The following is a 20,197-nucleotide window of genomic DNA, read 5'->3' as shown; positions in this document are numbered from 1 at the left end:
AAATATTTATAAAACCCGTAAGGTTTCTGAAAATGAAGGCTGTGCAGACCGGAATCGCCTTTCTTCGCGATCACATGACCGGAAACTATTACAGGCAACATGGCGGAGGAAGAACAACAACAAGAGGGGATGGCTCAGAAAGAAGTTGATGGTGAGAGATATTTGATCAGAGTTAATTGAGTTTATATGTTTGAACTTGGGCTATAAAAGAAATCCTATAATGTGGTGTATCTTTTATTGTAATCGTATGCAAAAAGCCGAGAAAGGCAGCGGACGACGGTGAAGCTAGCCGGCTAAGACGATAACGGCTAACGTTAGCTGCTAGCTAATGTTTCAGCAGCGGCTCTAATCTAATTCACAAACTGTTTTAGCCCTAGTTAAACTCCGAGTCTTATTATAAAACATCCTGTTGGTTATATAGCATTGTTTTACAATTTTTAAGGTTAAAACATCACGCTGAGTTTTTTTGTTTTTGTTGTTTCTGATCCGGTTGGCATTGATTTGTTGCGGACTTGCAAACTCCCTTTATCTAGCTAGCCTGTAGCTAACTAGCTAGGTTAACTTAATGAGGAGTACTTTCATTTAGCTGCAACGAAGTGAGGATGGGCTCCACTTATGTATCGAGAGGTTGTATTGTAAGATTTTAAGTTGCTTTTTAAAACCAACCTTTTCGCGTCTTTACCTCCATCATCCTTTATAGCTGCTAATCGCTGAACTGCATCTCTCCGTAAACTCTTCATCTGCAGATCTCACAGACTCGATGAACAGGTCATATGATTTTCATGGTCGGGTTTCTTTACTGGGCACTTTTGGACGGAGCCCCTAAGAACCAAGATAGAAAGAAGAATTTTTATAGACCATTTCCTTAGTTTAATACATGGTTTCCTCAATGTTAGTGTTTTCCTTTTCTGACGTCTTTACCTGGACGCACGAGGCTCCTCTCGACATCATCTGTAATGATACACTTATCTAATAAGCTAAATAATAAATGAAATCACTTTTATTGTCATGTCACATTACACAGGTGTAAATGTGAGTAAAAGAATTGTGTACTTCGTTTCTCACAGTAGTACAAAAAATTACATTTACAAAATATAAACACTAAACATTTACACATTAACATATACTGTAAATATACACACATTATACATGCTCTGTTTACAATATTGCACTGGTTTAAATCAGTTTAAATGTACAGGTTTGCTATAAGAGATTTGCAGACATAACAAGCCTCTATTCTTTTGGTGAAATATTTACAGCAGTTCAACTGTGTTGAACTCTAGTCCTGAATGGCTCGAGTCCAACACATTTGGTTATTTACTGGCTCAAACACACATAGTTAAGCTCTATTAGTTGCCAGGTTTAGTACGTGCATCTGAGTAGGAAAATCACCTGACTGTGCTGCAGGAATAGAGTTGGTCATGCCATTACTTATTTACAAGGTTTTAAAATTGAAATGTAATGGATTCTCAAATGATATTGCTGGTCCTTTGTTTCTAAACATAAGCTGAAGGACTGATAGACTCAACATTTTTTGTGTTGACAGGATTGAATTGTCTTGCATATGATGAAGCTATAATTGCACAACAAGATCGAATTCAGCAGGAGGTAATATCTGTTCTCTGACTAGCATCCATTGTTTTTATAGCTGCATTGCTAAATCAGAGATATTTGACTCTGGTTACTTCTTAATTCCAGATTGCTACGAGTATCGCCCTTGTATCAGACCAACAGGACCTAGCTGTACTTAAGAAAGAGTATGCTGAAGATGACACCATTTATCAGCAAAAGATAAGGGTAAGAGTAGCATGCAAGTGGAATCTAGCATTCTGTTATCTTGATAGGCAAACAATATTATGGAAACATTACTGACCAATAAATGGTTATCCAAAACTAGATTGTATGTTTATATGAGAGAAATGCAAAAGGTAAACATACTACATTTTATTAACAGGATTTGCAAAAGAATTACACATTTATACGAAAGACGCGGCCAGATGGAAACTGCTTCTACAGAGCCTTTGGGTTCTCTTACTTGGAGTCTTTGCTGGATGACAGCAAGGAACTGCACAGGTAATCACAGGAGGCACAAATGAGCTGTTGTCTCCATATACAGTACAATGTAAAAATGGCTTGATGGCTTATGAGAAAGCTGTGTATCTGGGCAGTAAACATGTTTTTATAACACCAAAATAAAGAGAACAAAAACATGGACGCTTTTCACATTTCCAGGTTCTTACTTCTATTGTTTTTGTTAGCAGGTCATTTACTTTTACACTTGCTGGTTAAAACGAAACAAACCATGCAGTCCAAGGCGTTTAAGTTTAAGGCGTTTTGCTCCTCAGTGGCACAACACCTTAAACAAAAACAACCATACCTGGGTTTTCATATATGTCTTCTTAAGCATGTGCTGAGATCTAAGTGGATCCAGGCAATCCAAAAGGTAGAGGGTTCCAATTTTCGCATAAATGCCAGTGTTCTGTTGTGTGGTGCTAATCATGGATATGTGCTGCTTAGAGGCACTGTGCAAGCACCCACATGGTTTGAAACCGATGTTAGCAGCTAGGATACAGAGGAAAACATCAATGAAGATGTAAAAAGTATCTTTAGCATCTGACCATGACTCAAGTCTCGGGTCTCTGCCACCTCGTGATAAGTTAATTCGTTAGTATTACCAAGTAGGTCTGGAGAATATTTGGATACTGGTGAATAGAGTCAGAATCGAGCCATCCTAATTTTTATCTCAATTAAAAAACTTGAATGCAATTCTAATCTGAGGCAGAATTTGATGATTGATGTATATTAAAATAGTCTAAAGTAATATATTTTAAGATTTCTTTAATATAAATTGGTCAAAATTACTGCTTGAAACGTGAGGAAGGTCCTTGAGACATGTAAAGCGCTCTGCTGCCATGTAGAAACAGGCTAACTGAAAGTGATTTTACCTGCTCTGTTGCTATTTCCTCTTAACAGCATTGGAGTGTGAAAAGGGTCCATTGTGATTTGATGTGAGTGCATAACTGCTTAACCATTTCCAAATGGTTAAGGAAGCTCAGTATTTACACTTACCACCCAGTTCGAAGTTTATCTAATCAGTCCTTCATTAAAGTAAATCAGATGAGCTGCTGATGGAACTGCACAAACCTATACAGTATCTGGAGTTCTTCTAATTAACATGTCATTACCTTAACTAAACAACAACTGAATGCAAGTCATTTCCTTGACTATTGTCTACAGGTTCAAAGCCATTGCTGCCAAGAGTAAACTGGACTTAGTGGGTCAAGGTTTCACAGAATTTACCATTGAAGATTTTCACAATACGGTAAGTGAACCATATTCTTAATAATGTGTCAGTCATGCAAAGAATATTGAACGTTCAGGTGTATTTACTGCTGTGACTTGGTTTTAAGCTGTCATCTGAGAAACTAAACTGGGTCTGAATGACTGGCCCTCATTTTCTCAGAGACAACTTGAGACTTCATATGGCAAGTTATTTTAGATCCTGGTTCACTCTCTTATGCTCTGAGGAATAAGTGTGGAATGTGATACAGTCTCATACAAAATCTGTCCCCTCTCTCCCTGCCTACTATTAGTTCATGGACCTGATTGAGGTGTGTGATAAGCAGCCGTCTGTAGGTGAGCTGCTCAGTTCCTTTAACGAGCAGAGCGTCTCCGACTACTTGGTGGTGTATCTGCGGCTGGTGACCTCCGGCTTCCTGCAGAGAGAGGAGGACTTCTTCCAGCACTTTATAGAGGGTGGCCGCACTGTACGGGAGTTCTGCCAGCAGGTAGGGGAACTAGCACTGCATCAAGAGTTCTAGTGGAAGATTACTTTCACTGATGTAGATTTGTTAAGTTAAAGTTTTGTTGTAATGTAATGTGTAATGTGGTATCTTTCTGATGGTAGATGCTGTACTTTGACATCAGAGGTGGGGTCTGCTTGTAGGTCCCGTAATGACATTTTAGAAGACTTAAACCCCTTCCCAGACTCATCTACATATATGACCACCTTTCTGAGGGTATTAGAAAGCTCTACATGACCACTATCTTTTAACAAATTAAAATGTGGAAACTGATGTTGGAGCATCATAGATTTCTATGACTTGACACTAGCTTGACTTATAGCAGGGACTTGCTTGAACTTTTACAAACAATAACTTGGGACTTGCTTGAGACTTGAAGGTCAAGACTTGAGATTTTTATAGACCTGTTACTTACTCCCACCTCTGCCCACTAGTTCGTAAAAACAATGTTCCTGACACAACTGAAAGGTAGAGTAAGTCTACTGACTAGGTTTAAGTCAAGTGTGAGGCATGATTCAGGCATGTAGTTTGAGGGAATATATATATATATATATATATATATATATATATATATATATATATATATATATATTTTAATTTTATATATTTTTTTTATTACTGTTACTTTTTTATGCCTGCAAGTGATGTTCTCCAGTAAATGAGCAATGCTAACATCAGGGTGTCTTCCTCTCTGTTGACCAGGAGGTGGAGCCCATGTCTAAAGAGAGTGACCACATCCACATCATAGCTCTTGCTCAGGCACTGAACGTATGTATCCTTGTGGAGTACATGGACCGAGGGGAGGGAGGAACAGTCAACCATCACATCTTCCCTGAGAATGGAGACCCCAAGGTGTTCCTGCTCTACCGGCCAGGCCACTACGACATCCTGTACAAGTAGCTGCTCAGGATCAGTAGCTCGCCAAGCCTTTCCTAGATCGAAGTGCTGTGGCTGTTGTTTGACTTGACTTCAATGCTGTGAAACGTGAATTTGGAAGCCCAGCACTCGATCTTGCCATCTCTCTTCTCAGCACCGCAAAGACAGAGTCGGCAGATTCTGCGACTTCAGACACTGGACATTGTACAGTTCCCTTTTTTGTATAACTCCAAACCCTTCTCTTAATCAGTACTCTCATGGTTATCAGTCAGTGGGTTTTTTTTCTCTTGGTTAAATGCTGTTTTATTATAGAAGTTGTGTTCATTATGATGTTTGAGCGTGAGAATAAACAGTTGGCAGTAGGCATTTTTTTCCAACATGGTCTTGTCATTTAATTTGTAAAGCCACAAAAACCTGAGTAAGGTTACATTGTGATTTTTCAAGGTGAATTTGGATACAATGGGTGCATGATTACATTTGCTGAGCATTTCAAAGAAGAGATGTGAAGAAGTCTACCACTTTCCCATCCTTCCGCTGCTCCAGCTTTGCAGAGGTACAAAATGATGGAGGGATGAAGATGTCTGGATTCTCCAGCCCGATGACTATGTCAAAAAAGCTAGGCAGAGAAATGAAGGAGTTATTGTGAAAGGAAAAACAATATAGAGAATCATTGGTAATATTAACTAGTGGGGTGTGCTGTTATGAATGTGTTTGTCTCATACACTGCCTTCTGTATTGTGTCCAAAGGCCATCTCTTTATGGAGACTATCTAAACCTGGAGATCTAGGCTCAGATTAACTATCATGGTTTAGACTTCAATCATTATTTTTTAAGACAGTAGAAGGGTTGGATGAATACTGCATTCAATCATTAGGTACGTACTGTTCTCCACAACGTCATTACTGAACTCTAAACAATGGCCATTTGACTCAACGTCACAATAACAGCTCCATTAAATTAATTAGTTATGTGTTGACAACAGTCGTATGGCAGTGTTTACCAAACCATTCTTTAGGACTGCAAGCTGGAGCATGATCCATGAACTCAAGTCTTTCATTAACACGATCAGGTTTAATTCAGTGATGCCACAACTAATAAGTGGAGCAGTTGGTGGTCTATGGGAAAAGCAATGAAAAATCTGTGGACAAGGTAATGTTTGCATTTGGTTCTAATACAAGTTTAACCCACTAATTGAGATCCACCTCGAACACATGTAATCCATTAAAGACTCAAAGTACAAAGTCATTTACTGTTTACAAGTAGGGAGAAGCAAAGCTCTGAAATTTGTATGAAATACTGTATGATGCGTCTCTGTCCATTAATCCTGGCTCAAGCTCTTGGTTTAAAAATCAGCTCAAGATGGCTAACAGCCCTATAAACTGAAATATTTCCTTTCTGTGTCTCTGTCTGCTATATAATCCCTGGGCTAATCATATTAAAGCTCTTGGCCCTTCATCACACGATTCCTCTGTTGTAAATGAAATGGCAACATAGGGAACTGTTTCCTGCATGTGTTTTGTGACTCAAGACAATTTACAACGACTTGGGAGCTTTAGAACACCAACCTTGACAGGAAGTGTCCCATTTTCTCAACGTTGTATAGGGTGGTTATGGGAATGCAACCAAACTCTGTGAAGCTCATGGAGTAGTTTGCTGGAAAAGAGACAGGAGGGTACAATAGAGGTAAGTGTGAACACAGTGCTGATAACTGATTTGTGGATCCTACATGTGATTTGCAGAGGTGGGTAGTATGCAGTGGTCAAACTTCAAATTCAAAGGTAGTGGTGAGGTGGTCATAAAGTTCAGTGATACATGCACATCCTCTACAGAGATACACTTCTGCATGTTAGTATGCACAATTTCTTTAGAGGGGTGGCATTCTGATCCACCTGCCTACAATACCTTAATAATCTTAGTGAACTTTAGGATCAACTAAACGTTTTCTCAGTATTTGTTTAAATACTAAGACTTACGCTGATCAACCATAACATTAGCACCAGCTGTTTAATACTAAGTAGGTCCCCCTTGTACCACCACAACAGATCTGACCATTTGAGGCAACAAGACCTCAAAAGGTATCCTGTGGTATTTGACACCAAGACGTTAGCAGGAGATCCTTTAAGTCCTGTAAGTTGTGAGGTGTGGCCTCCATGGATTGCATCAATAAGCCCTAGGTGCCCATGACCACTTTTGGTAGGTACAGACCGCTGCATACCAGGAAAACCCCACAAAACCTCTACGAAATGCTCTACCTTTCATCTTAGGGACTGATCCAACCCAGTCGTTGACCAGTAGGCCCTGTGCGGGAGCAGAGAGACTGCCAAGTACAAACTGTGCTTTGTGGTGGGCATCAACAGGAATTTCAATGGGAACGAAGTCAGCACTGAAAGGCGTCTTAACACAGCTTTGGTTGTGGTAATTGATGTCGTAGTAAAACCTCTGAAAGAAACAGAGTGCATGCTAGGAGTTAAGGAGTGCATGAGTTTGGATTAGCCACAACATCACATCCAACATAGACCAGTTGGAAAGTATAGCATTTAACTTGAAAACTCATCACGATGCAATATGTAATGCAAACAAAATCTGAAACCATTCGAAAATCTGGCAACAGTTGCTACAAATGAACACATTAGTGGGTGGAGCATGGATTGGTTCATTTCTTAGTAGTTTTAGTACCTCTCTGAAGAACATAAGTCTGTCCACAAACACATTGTGAGTGCTTTCCTTTCCAGATGCGACTACACGAATCCTCTGTTCCACTGCGTCATAGGCAAACTGCTCAAACACTGTTGTATGTCCCTCAGGGAACAACTGTGTGAGAAAAAGATGTTCAGGAGAGCACATCTCACTGACACCACAGTTAGCAAGTTAACTAGATGTGCCATCAATGATGTCTCCCACATACTAGTCCCTACAAGACAGGCCCAGTGACTTACCACAACCAGTTTTCCCTCAAGGTATGGTGGAGCCTCTGCACATAGAGGAGAGGAACAAGAGACAGTTATGAAGAAACTGGCAGGAGTTCATTTGTAACGTCCCTTAAAAATGAAAACGCTTAAAACCAATCAGCGTGCACACCTTTCACAGTCACCTTTATTGTTAAAATATCAAATGAAAATATATTGATTGATTATCATAATACCTTTTGCCAAAGGACTGCATCTAAATTTATTTCCTTTTTATGTTTATGTCCTTCTTTTATGTTTTCAATCCATTTGTACAAAAAGTTTTTAAAGACTTTTGTTAGTCTTACACCAAAATGTTATGACCATCTTAATAATATATTATGATTTTTGGCTAAGTCATCATGCACCAGTGGGTGGGGAAAAATATGTCAAGCAATACTATTTACAATACTATAATTTTGCCCTGCCCTCTTGCTCCACATCCACCAGTCATCAAGAAATAATGTTTGGGGACGAGGTCACAGATTCTACACTATAAGTTTAAAAATAGGACACCCCTCCTAATGAATGCTCTCAGCTACTTTACTTACCACAACTTACCACAATGAGTTTACTTACAAACTCATTGCTGACACAGATATGCAAATGCAAATGTTTAGTCCTTGTACGACGTTTTGCCAATAAAACAGGATTCTCTGGAGCAGTTAAACATAAACCCAGTGGCACCATACCAGGCGTGGGCTAGAGGGATATAAAGTGGAACTGTGAATCATTTCTCTGAAATTATGGTGCTCCATCCATTTCTTTGGGAATGAGGTACATCCTGACCTCACTAACACTCTTTTCACTGAATGCAGTCTTTTAGTTGGGGACAAATTACTCAACAAAAGCAGGACAGACTCTTTTTTCAAACACTTGATTAAAAAATGTTTGATGTCCCAATACTTCTGTCCATACGATTTATTTCACTATGAAAGACTCTCCACAGAAAAACATGTATCTCTATTTTTGCAAGTTTTTAGTTTTCTCCATGGGTTGAGCCCTGTAGCTGCTCTGTACACTGTGTAATTAATTCTAAATGAATAGACCAATAGAAAAGCTCCAAATTACTTGGAATAAAATCCCAATTTACATTCACTTCCATGCAGAGTTCAGAATATCTTTGCCTTCTCCTATAAAGTCAGCCTTTTGGAGATATATAGTTTTCGTTTGGCCAGCGACAATATGGATATTGAATTTGTGCTGTTTAACAAATTTGACAACCAAAAATAATCCACTGTTTAACTAAACCTATTTGAGTCTTTTTAATTGGAGTCTGACCATAATAAATTATTTTAGATGCTATTATCAATATTTCCAGTGATGATCATTGGTTGTGAAGTTTCATCAGCCAGGCCCTAGTTAAATAGGTCACTGGTAGTACATCTGTTTGCACAGAATTACAGGGTTTTATCAGGGGGTTGAGATAGAATGAACATATTCCGCATCTTCAATCTTGAGAACCAGCTGTAAATGATCTGTTCAGACTGACCATTACTGCTCAGTTTTCACTGTGCTCATGCATTCATTTTAAGCTAAAGCCTAAATTGGGCTGCATTAAAGTCAAAGCAAAGACAGACGAGAGTGTGGTCTTGTTGGACTTACTGCAGGGGTGCGGTGTCTGAGCGAGGACACTGAACAGCACACTCAGGCTGACCGTGAGCAGCAAAAGGGCCTGCATGCTTCCAAGAGAGATCCAGCAGAATGGACAAAGTGCAGCAGCAGCAGGTTAATGACTCTACACCTAACATCAACAGTGTTTTATACTTTACAGGTCAGCTCCAGTCCAGCACTCTCCACATTTTCCCTCTTGTCCCACACACTGGCCATTTTAGTACAACCTGACAGTTTAGCTTATTATTAACTTTGAGTTTATTTATATCCGAATGCATGTAAACAACTCATGATAAAGAAGCTGCTGGAATGACCACACACGTCTTCCCAAACTTATCTCGAACATGAAGTCATGCAGAGGCATGGTGTTTGTACGGACTTTCTGATTTCTGGTTTCATGTGGAAGCATGTCTCAGTCTGTTTGTGTATTTGTTTTTTTCCGTACCCTATCTGTGTGTGTGCATCTCTCAGTGTTTGTTACTGGCAGGTGCGTACAAGGAATTACAGATGGCACCAGATAAAGTCTGAACTGGAGTGACCAATCCGGTGAGTCACATGACTGTGACAGTGTTGTTGATTGATGCATTGTGAAAGTTCAACTGCAAGTGCTGGTCATATGAGTGTTTACAACCATGTGGTGCTGACTTTATTGCTTCTGATATCATTAACCCATTACATCCTAATGTCCTGAATGTGGATGCCTTCTTGAACTGCTTACTCACACTATATAACTGACATACAAGTTTCATAGGTTACTGAAAAAAGTCTGCTAATTCACTGACTGACTACATAAGATTAATACAGTGGCATGCAAAGGCTGGTTAAAGGTTATGTTGCTGTAAATAGATAAGCAAATAAAATATGACCTGATTGCAGAAGGCAAGATTAGCAAGATTGCTTTTGCAGTTGCTTTTACAGTACAAAAACTAAAAGGACACAAAGCAAATGTTTGGGCACCTTGCATGAATAAATACTAAACAAGTATCAAGTATCACAAGTATTGGCAAGTATCAAAGCCTGTAAATTATTTTTCTGTGTCCAGCTAAAAAGTCTTATACTATTAATTCTTGTTGGGATTTTCACCCATACTTCCCTGCAAAAGACTTTTAGTTCTTTGAAATTCTTGGGCAGTCTAGCATTCTCTGCTCTTTTGAGGTCTATCCACAGATTTTTGATGATGTTTAGGTCAGGGGAATATGAGGGCCATGGCAAAACCTTCAGCTTGTGCTTGCTGAGGTAGTCCATGGGGAATTTTGAGATGTGTTAAGTTATTATCCTGCTGAAGAAGCCATCCTCTTTTACGTCTTCAGCTTTGTTTACACATAGTGTGATGTTTGCTTCCAAAATTTGCTGGTTTTCTATTGAATCTATTCTCCATTCTAGCAGTAAACAGTTATCTGTGCTACTGGCTGCAACACATGCCCAAGACATGGTAGATCCACCTCTATGTTTAACAGTTGAAGAGGTATTCCTTTCATGACATTCGGCAACCTTTTCTTCCAAACATACCTTTGCTCATTATGGGCAAAAAAGTGATGTTTTAACATCATCACATTGGGGCTTTGTCAGGGCTTGTTTCCTAAATGCATCAGCTTTGTGTAGACGTTCTGACAGTGAGATTTGTGGTGAGTATTCAGGAAAGGTGTTATTCTGAGGACTCTTTCATGAAGGTCATATTTGTGCATGTGTCAATGGATAGTAGAACAGTGCACTACAACCCCAGAGTCTACTAAATTTTTCTGAAGGCCTTTCCTTTTTTATTTACTGTGAAATTGTACAACAAAAACAGCAATTGTGGTTAAAATATTGAAAAAGATGTTTTACGTTTAACTTTATGCCTTGTGGAGATCCATTTATCTTCTAACTTATTATTCACAGTAATTGACTGGGGGGGGGGGGGTAATTGACTGCTACTGTAACTGAATAATAAAGTATAGTGACACTGTATGGTTGTATGGTTACAGTGGTTCTGTAATGACATAAAACTTAGAGCTTTAATTGTAGTGTTTAATTCTGCTTCCTTAACTTTACCAGCCCATGTACACTAAGGCTGTGCAAGTCAGACACCTTAATTCTGTCTTAGAACAGACCAAGGAAATAAAGGTTTGGTATTAAAGCTTTCCATCTGAAATCAGGGATGTGAAAGATATAGTTCACTCTGTGGAACACACTGCGGGAGGAACCGAGATTCAACATGTGCAAAACATTTGTATATAATGACTGGACCATTAAAGAGCCATCTGTAGGTCAATTGCCTATGCTTAAACATACAGTCTCTCTGTATTTTCCTCACAGTAATAAAAGTTACTATGAGTATACGAGTTGAACTATCACCACAACTTTTAACTGCAGCCAAAGTTCAGGATTTATGCTGCCTATTTCGGCCCATCCTTCTCCAGTGGCCTGCTATTGGCCCGGCTAAGTTTTAAACCCACACACTTTTTTACTGCTTTAAGTGCACTGAACCTAAGAAAGATGATTCCACTCAAAAGAATAACTTTGCCCTAGTCCCTGATGAGGTAAATAAAGTGATTTAGCATTTAGAAGTGATCTATTATATCTACTGCTTTCAAAATGTACACTTGGAAAGTGGCCAGTGGAGAGACACTTTAGCTGGGTCCCCTGAACAGGAAGCATCGTTTTCTACTGCTGTCCTCGCTGTGTCTACTGGTCTGATCTCTCTGATCTTCACACAGATGAATGCATGTAATATGAAAGCAGACGCACCAAGATCAATACAGTTTTCATCACTGTATTATAAAAAGCCCCACATGGACCAATTACTGATGTTACTATTACTTTTACAGAATCAGGCCCTCATAGATATCACTGTGAATGTTGAATAAATATCCTGATCATCAAATATATGAACAACCATTTCCCCCAATGTAAAATATACACATTTTATCAACATGCCAAATGCTATTACCATACTACTGTGTATTGGTTATTTTAGTAGGTCACTTTTCTTGAGCATGTCAAATGTACAGAGGAACAAATGTGTCAAGCAAAGGCAGTAGGGGGTTACAAGCTGGGAGTCTTTGGAACCAGGATATGGTCTATATTTTCTTAACTTAATACTCAAGAAAAGAAAAAAAAAGATAGTAGATTAGATAATAGGTTTTAAGAATGAATTTCTTAAGAACCGTTGGTGAATAAGGCCCAGTGTTCTTAGAGTACTGTTAGTGTCTTCATAAGGAAAATAATGGCTTTCTTACATCATGCCACAGTTCTCAAATTTTCCAAGAAGGATTTTTTCCTGTTAGCCGTTTCCTTCAACTTTACTTCTAGCTTTTGTTTACTGACATTTGTTGAATGTTTATGCTACATTCCAGTTTAACTGGGATGTTGAACTACTTAGAACTGGGAGTTCTAAGTAGGAAATTTCAGTCTGATTTTCTACTCGGAAAGTCAGACGAGCCTCACCAACCCTGGGTACAAAATCTAAGATGGCCGCACCGTACATTAGCAGTAATAAAAACAGTAGTATTGAACAGCTTATTAGAACTTCTATCTATTTGTGTCTCATTAAAATCAATGTTACACTCAGTAACGTCCAACATCTTTGGACGTGTTTCCCTGATGTTTGGATGCACAAAAGACAGTACAATCACTAATAATGCTAACCTGGGACAATGCTAACCTGGAACATAATAAAATGGAACAGATTTAGGTCAGGTTCACCACAAAACGCTGGTAAAGGACTAACATAGTACTTAGTACTGAGTACTATGGTCACCTTATTGACTTGTGCTTAGTAATGTCTAAAGCTTAGAGGTATCTTTGAACTATTAATCTATTCTAACTAGCTAAGGTTTTTCTTGGGTAAATAGCAAAGCACTTTTGTAAGTTGCTCTGGATAAGAGCGTCTGCCAAATGGCGTAAATGTAAATGAAAGCTTCTGTGCATCCGGCCTATGGTTTCCAGCTATTAGCAATTCTGAAGAGATGAGCCTGAGACTGTGTCACTGTGGAATCGACTGAAGCAGAATTTGTGTTCTTTACTCTGAGCCTCATTTTGCATCTGTGGTTGTTTCACTCATTTGTATGTGTTTTCCTTTTCCCACCATCAGGCAACTTTATGGTTGTAAATGTCCAGGTGAAAGTAATTCCTCCAAACTTGGCATCTACCAATAGGAAAACAGCACTGGAGTGATCATTGCCATCTAGTGGTTTAAATGGCAACCATCACAAACTCATGACCATCAACTCATGACCATGAAGTGGGCTATCTTCTTTCCATCTAAGGTCATTTCATAGTCATGGCAGAAATTCCAGCCCTTTGTGCTTTGAACCACGATTTACACTACATGTAAATACTTCACATGCTAACAAGGCATAATAGATAGGTCTTGGCCAGCAGGAGCGAGTTCTGTTGAGATGACCTCTGGTTATGGTTTGATGGATGGACGCAGTGCCTCATCAGGGACACATCTCAGCCTTTAGATGTTCTTGATGCATTTCACACACTCCCTCCACCACACTCCCACTGAGCCCCCTGACACATTCCTCATCTGCTTCCATGAAACACACAGAAATAACATGGAGATATATCTTCTGGACAAAGTTCATGATTCGAGAAAGACTGTTGAGGCTGGTTGGTCAGTGGTACACTCATAGAAATGAAGCCGCTAGACAGGTTAATTTTTGTAAGTACCACTTTTGCTTAATTACAGGACCATGTTTGCGTTGCAAATGGAAGGCGTTTTTGAAGTTTACAGAACCTCCACATAATGTAAGGTTTAGAAGGGGAAAACTTGTATTTGGCACAAAATCTTTTCATTACGTTCTTTAAAAAGGTTCTTCATTATGCAAATGTATTTCATTAAAGAGTTGATTAGGGAATCAAAACTGGTTCTACTGTGGCATTGCTCCAAAGACCTTTTTTCTGGCCTTTTATTTGTATGGAGTATCACTGGAGTGTCTCAAATGACTGTTTTCAGTGTAAAACCAATATGATGCTGATACTAAAGGAGGTGATCATTCATCATTCATGTATTGTATACTGGTGGAGGTGGCCAACTGAATACATTATTTACCAAGAACTTCTCTACATATTAAATGCATTAAAATGCCATAGAATGCATTTACAGAGCATTTTTGTCATTGAAGAAAAAAAAAAAAAAAAAAAAGTTTGGAAAGGCGTCCTCTTTTCTCTGTCTCTAAGGATAATTGTAGCACCAACAAATAAGACAAGCTCTCCCAGACCTTAAACAGTTCACCCTCAGTAATTACAGTACAGCATACTTGTAAATCTAATAGAAGCTTCATTGTAACAATCTTCTCTTATAAAAATATAAGAATTGTCTTTTTATGGCCTTATTACAGGACCAGGTCACATTTTAACACCAAAAGATACACCCATATCTACGAAGAAGATCTTAGACTGATTTAGAAAGTTGAACAGTCTTTTGATGCGTCCAGAGTGATGACCAGTGCATGGCAGAAGAAAACTGTGCAACGACGAAAATTGTTATAAAGATTTCAACGTTCCTCATATTTGAAAAGTTGTGATTAAATCTTTGGTCAGATAACATGGCAATAAATAATTCTACATATAATAAATCTGACTATATGGAATAAAACATCTGGTGTATAGAAACATACATTTCAGTCTGCAAAGCTGTCAAGTCATTATTGTATAAAACAGCAACAATTATCACTCTGGCATGTGATTTGAAACTTTTGATTGGTGGTGTATTTAGCTTTTCACGCGGTGTGACAGTGTATACTTAGAGGCTCCTTTCATGTGTGCCGTCCTTGCACTCTCCATGTTACCATAAAACATCTGGAACAGGGCGACGGGAGGATAATTATCTTTTCTTCATTCGTTGTCATTCTAAAAGGCCTAATAGGGTCTGGCCCCTTTATCTCCTGCTCATATATCAAGACATTTGAAACTGCCATGAGAGCAGACTTGCCTTTCAATCGGGAAGTGTGAAGATGAGTGTGCATACAGGAGAGAGTGGGGAGTGTGTAATTAGCAGGCCTGCTAATGCCAGGTGGGAGAGGAGTTTTTCCAAAAAGCCTTGAAATGTCCAGCTTGGGAGCGCTCACACCTGGCTCTTGTAGACTTGTGTAACAGCTGCTTCTGCTCTCAGACCATCATAGAGAGAACAAATGCAAAAATTAAATTCATGTCTGTTTTTAACACAATGAGTATTTTACACAACATGCTGGACTACTTAATATTGTCAGAGAATCTGAAACTAGAGAATCTACAGAAAATCTAACATATCTTTAACAATTCTTTTACCCCAGCTCAGCCAGCCAACTGCATAATAAAAAGACGCTAGCCCCAGGAGACATGCTGTTCGGGGAGGGGAAAGTTAAGCTTTTATTAGGAAAATGTTTTCAGTATTAAATGATTAACCGATCATCAATAAAATACTTATTTACAATGTAACATAACTCTCTCTTTTACTGTTTTCAGCAAAAAGGCTCTGTATTGCCTAACCCTTCACCTCTATTTACATGTAATGGTTCAGTCCTGTAATTGCTAGCAGTACATTTCTGGCGCAGCATCCTGTCTCAGCTTCGTACAGAAAAACGTGGCTTCCAAACACAAAAAGAAAGAGTATACAAAGTCCAAAAAGTGAGAGCATGCCACCCAGTTTTTCACAAAGTAAGTAAGTGGTGCGACCTGTTTATTAGCTCAGTAAAATAGGCTACCTTTGCTCCCCTATACCTATATACCTGTGCCTATATCTCACTCCCCTTATGGCCGATTTGTGCCAGGCATGATCGTGCATATGAAGTGCACATTGGCACAGAGATGTGGAACATGAAGTCTGCAGTGGTGGTGGTGTTGCTTCCCTTGTTTGATAACCTCTCTACTCCTCGCTGGCTAGCAGCCTAATGCTATCGCATTACCATGTAAAAGGTTTGTTTTTGTGGTGCTCATTTTTATTTAATTGAAAAACACAAGTCAAAATGAGAGAGGATGCATTACGGGACGGTCACGGAGCGGACCCAAGTGCGGAGAGGAAAACCTGTAAGGACAGGTCTTAAGTGATATAAGGAATTTGTTGTAGGTGTCTTTGTGCAGTGTGGGAGGAAAGTTGCTCCCAGCCAGATTTGATTCAGCAACCCTGGCAGTGGAGGTCCAACACCCTTCTACTGTGCCACCAGCAAGGGCACGTAATAGGTGGACTGCCCCCTTAGAATAATGAAAGGAAAAAAGGCGGGAAAACCAAACAAAGACACCAAGATGGTATAGCTCAGACTATGGACATTAAGCACTAAAACAACTAAAAAAAAAACAAATAAATGCACCTCTCTCTCTCTCTCTCTCTCTCTCATGAAACTGATTAACTAAGCTTCCTGTACTATCACCATAGTCTACTGTTAATTCAGCTTACTGACTTTTACTAAGAAGCTATTTGAGATATCTTTTCATTCACACCCCTGTTCTTTTTTAAACTTCTTTCTTTTCTCTTTTTAAGCTTTTCTCTTTCTTTCACCGCTGTGTCCCATACCGGTCACCACTTTACAAAGGTGTGACGGAAAAGGGTCGTTTGTCACAGTCTTAAATGCTGTGACAACCAGGTGTGTCTGGTTGGCATTGATTACCCCTAGGGGTTCTGGGAATTGGAGTTCCCTTGGGTAATAGTGCTTCACTGCTGTCGCCCTCTGCTCTTAGGCGGCAACACAGACTGACCCCTTACAAGATGGTTTGGCAATAGAGGCTATTAGAGCTATTTAAATAGTTTAGGTTAATAAATAAATGTTAATGCATTCATGTTCATTAACACAGTTGCATGATTTTAGAAATATATTTAACTCCCTCACATAGACACTGCCACTGTCCTACAACTCAGACTTACTTGAAGTCCCCCCTCGCCACAAAATCCTAACCACAGTGGATGCATTTGTCCCCAGTCTCCTCTTTTTCTTAAAAGCCAAAATATGGTCAATCTGTTGTATGCCCTCAGACAGTCCATGTTCACATAATATTATTTGATCATTTTTTATGGCAATGTTTATACTGATCTAGTCCCAGTTTTCCAAATGTTTTTTAGTATTAAGTTAATCTTACCTGGTGGAGAGACTGTTTCATGTGATTCTCGCTTTACCATTTAACAATGATGTTTGTGGATCTTTGTGTCAGTAAAGACACTTGTTTGTTATTCATTGTGAGAAAGCTGATGGTATTCTCTAGGTGACCCTCTTAAGGAAAAGTGTAGTTTAGGTGACTGTAGTATAGACACTTTTGCTGACTGTAAAGTGTTCTTAGGCCGGTATAGTGTACATGTCATGAAAAGTGTGTGTGTAGCCTGTGTTTATTAAAAAATGCAGCTCTGTATTTCTACATATGCCTGCACAAGTGGGCAGCTTTGTTGAAAATGTGTCTGTGTGAAGTGACAGTATAATCCTGCAATAGCATGAAGATATCTGGTGATACTATGGAGGGGGCCCTTGAATTTGCTGAAGCCCCAGGATTGCAAGGTGAGTACTGCTCATTGGTGTCCAGCAGCACAGGCAGGAACGAATGCTGTGCGTTGGTGATCACAGTGCAATGAATGGCTGCTCTGAGGAGGCCTGTGTAAGGGGCATAGAAAAGGTCACTCAGGAGGAGCCCTGCTGCTAGTGGTACTAGACTCTGTGACCATGAGACAAATACTACACAAACACATTTTAGACAGACGAATGCTCACAATGTTTGTGGCAACGGTTTGGCTCTATGGGAAATGGCTTATTGAGTTTTTGTGGAGGAACTCCAGTTGCCTGCACAGAGCACAGGTCTTAACCCCACCAAATACCTTTGGGATGATTTGAAACATTGATGGCAATGAACTTGCTCTTGAACTTGACTTTGTGGAAAGTTTTGGCTCAGGTAAGCCCATTAAAACAGTACAGCTCTTGTTGGGCTCCCTCAAAATGAGTTGGTATTGTTATTCTGTTATGGTTTGGCTGTCCTGTCATTGACTGTTCCCTTTGTCTCTGCTATGTTCATGTGATCCATAATTCTGTAGTTTTGGTAGTAAAATAAAATGTGCCCTCAACATGCAGTCATTTTATGCATTTTTATGCATGTTTTCAGCATTTCTCCACTGATATATTGTTGCCCTTGTGGCTGTTAATATAACTTTCACTTACACCTCCAGGCACTATTCAGTTATTTTCACTTTTCCGTGATAAGTGAGTAGGCACCACATGTAGTTGGCAGTCATTTGTCATTTTCATGGCATCCAACTCTGGAAATATTGACTCACCTGGCTGCCAGCTAGCTATCTGTGTGTGGGTGTGTGCAATTGCACATGGCCGTGTTAATCTGAACGGGTTTGATTATAATTGTGTAATTGCTGTTTATCTGGTGCATTAGTGTAGTTAATTAGAAACAGTTTGAACACAATTGCACATGCAGTGATAAATTGCTCAGAAGTCTTATGATTTCACAGCTTTCTTTTGAACGAGCATCTGCTGTGCTACATAGTGACAGCACCATATATCATACCATTCTATTGCTAATACAAGTCTCAAAAGAAGACTTGTGGACCCACCCCTTAAATGGTGCATAGGAGGTAGATACCTAAAACTCAGTGGTTTATTTATATAATGACTATTTATCACATAGGACCAAATAGATTTCTTGCCATATAAAGCCACATGACGTTACACTTTTGGCTTAGCTCATTTTGTCCAGCTAGAGACTTCCTGGGGAATGTTGGCTAAAACCCACCAAACTGTCTGCACTGCAAGGGACCACTTACAGATATTGCATGGAATACTCCTGTTGTATGCATTACTGAATATGACTTTTAATAGCAAACACAGCAGCAGAAGATTATGTAAACTCAGACTAGAAGAAGAATTATTCAGAACACATCCAGAAAATTTTTCCTTCAGAACTAATTCATACATCTTTAGCAATTCTTGAACTAAGCAGAACTATTCCTTGGATCTTCAGCTTGTTCTTGTTTCCTGCATTCAACAAGGAAAATGTTCTTCCAGAAGTGCTCTGAAGAACCATCAGCAGTTCTTTAGGCACAACATGAAGACCATGAACATGGAACGGTGGTTATGGATTGGGGGATGGAATAAAACTGAAGAATCACAGTGTTTCTTTTTGAAAACTGATGCCCACATAAAGGTAAAGAGTAAGGGTCGGTTTTCTGGACAAAGGTTGAGTCTTACCCTGGACTACATCTTCCTTTCAGTGGAGAATCCCCACTGTGAATGCAACATTGTTTAGGACCAGGAATAGTCTCAGTCCAGGACGTTGGGCCTAAGTGTTTTCTCAAAGCACTAGCATAAGTATTTTAATTAGCAAATACACAATATGGACAAAAGTATTGGGAGACCAGAACATTCAAAAGTTTCTGCTTTTGTTGGGGTAACTGGCTCTACTGTTTTGGGAAGGCCTTCTACTAGATTTTGGGACATTGCTGTGATGATTTGATTGCATTCAGCAAATTGTAGTAAAGTACTACAATTAAGTTCTTTTTAGTTGAAATTGACATTGAGATTGTTATGTGGCAGTTTATTTAATTCTAAGGAAAGCACTTTCAGGTAATGACTGCTGGGTGTCTCTGTAAAATTCAGAATGTCCTGTTTTATGTGCAATAGAAGACTTTTTAGACTTTTAAAAGTATCAGTACCCTTGAAATCAAAAGTCCTGTCAAAGCTGCTTGGTGAGACTGTCTGCTGAAAATATAAATACATTTTAATTTGGGTGGGAACACTTCAGGGCACCACAATCACGGCATATGGAATTTTGATAATTGAATTTAACGATTTCACTTCCTCCTGAAGAGGTTTTATATTATTATAAATTATATTATAATCATTATAACATCAAGGGAACCATATGTGGGCTCTAGTTATCTCTCATACACCTTAGGAAATCATGTTTCATTGTTTTATCTTGTACAAATAAGAAGCATAAAGGGGTTTTAAACAGATGCATAGTGGCAGATGTCACACTTACACACCTGTGTTTATGACTTAGGACTTAAAT

General features: G+C 39.1%; 2 protein-coding genes across 2 annotated transcripts; one reads left to right on the top strand and one right to left on the bottom strand.

Moving 5' to 3' along the window:
- Positions 1-63: 63 nt before the first annotated feature.
- otub1a (OTU deubiquitinase, ubiquitin aldehyde binding 1a) lies at positions 64-5,056 on the top strand. The gene is made up of 7 exons (XM_072661683.1): positions 64-151; positions 1,547-1,608; positions 1,699-1,797; positions 1,955-2,073; positions 3,238-3,322; positions 3,594-3,788; positions 4,506-5,056. Exons 1-7 carry the CDS (start codon positions 100-102, stop codon positions 4,701-4,703), a joined length of 810 nt encoding a protein of 269 aa, XP_072517784.1. The 5' UTR covers positions 64-99; the 3' UTR covers positions 4,704-5,056.
- Positions 5,057-5,067: 11 nt separating this feature from the next.
- On the bottom strand, positions 5,068-9,308 carry epdl2 (ependymin-like 2). The gene is made up of 6 exons (XM_072661684.1): positions 9,230-9,308; positions 7,616-7,650; positions 7,356-7,490; positions 6,932-7,118; positions 6,245-6,332; positions 5,068-5,295 (listed from the first exon to the last, which is right to left on the bottom strand). Exons 1-6 carry the CDS (start codon positions 9,303-9,305, stop codon positions 5,169-5,171), a joined length of 648 nt encoding a protein of 215 aa, XP_072517785.1. The 5' UTR covers positions 9,306-9,308; the 3' UTR covers positions 5,068-5,168.
- Positions 9,309-20,197: the final 10,889 nt, after the last annotated feature.

This window comes from Salminus brasiliensis, chromosome 18 (genome assembly GCF_030463535.1).
Source record: "Salminus brasiliensis chromosome 18, fSalBra1.hap2, whole genome shotgun sequence".
In the NCBI taxonomy this organism is placed as follows: Eukaryota; Metazoa; Chordata; class Actinopteri; order Characiformes; family Bryconidae; genus Salminus; species Salminus brasiliensis.
The sequence above is the reverse complement of the archived record's forward strand: the minus strand, read 5'-3'. Positions and strand labels throughout refer to the sequence as shown.

What these genes read in the sequence shown, in the direction of transcription:
- otub1a (XM_072661683.1), top strand. Translation starts at nt 100, where the DNA reads ATGGCGGAGGAAGAACAACAACAAGAGGGGATGGCTCAGAAAGAAGTT. An exon ending in TTTATCAGCAAAAGATAAGG is followed by an intron (nt 1,798 to 1,954) that starts GTAAGAGTAGCA and finishes TTTTATTAACAG; the next exon opens with GATTTGCAAAAGAATTACAC. An exon ending in TACGGGAGTTCTGCCAGCAG is followed by an intron (nt 3,789 to 4,505) that starts GTAGGGGAACTA and finishes TCTGTTGACCAG; the next exon opens with GAGGTGGAGCCCATGTCTAA.
- epdl2 (XM_072661684.1), bottom strand. Translation starts at nt 9,305, where the DNA reads ATGCAGGCCCTTTTGCTGCTCACGGTCAGCCTGAGTGTGCTGTTCAGT. An exon ending in TCAGACACCGCACCCCTGCA is followed by an intron (nt 7,651 to 9,229) that starts GTAAGTCCAACA and finishes CTCTATGTGCAG; the next exon opens with AGGCTCCACCATACCTTGAG. An exon ending in TTGAGGGAAAACTGGTTGTG is followed by an intron (nt 7,491 to 7,615) that starts GTAAGTCACTGG and finishes TTTCTCACACAG; the next exon opens with TTGTTCCCTGAGGGACATAC.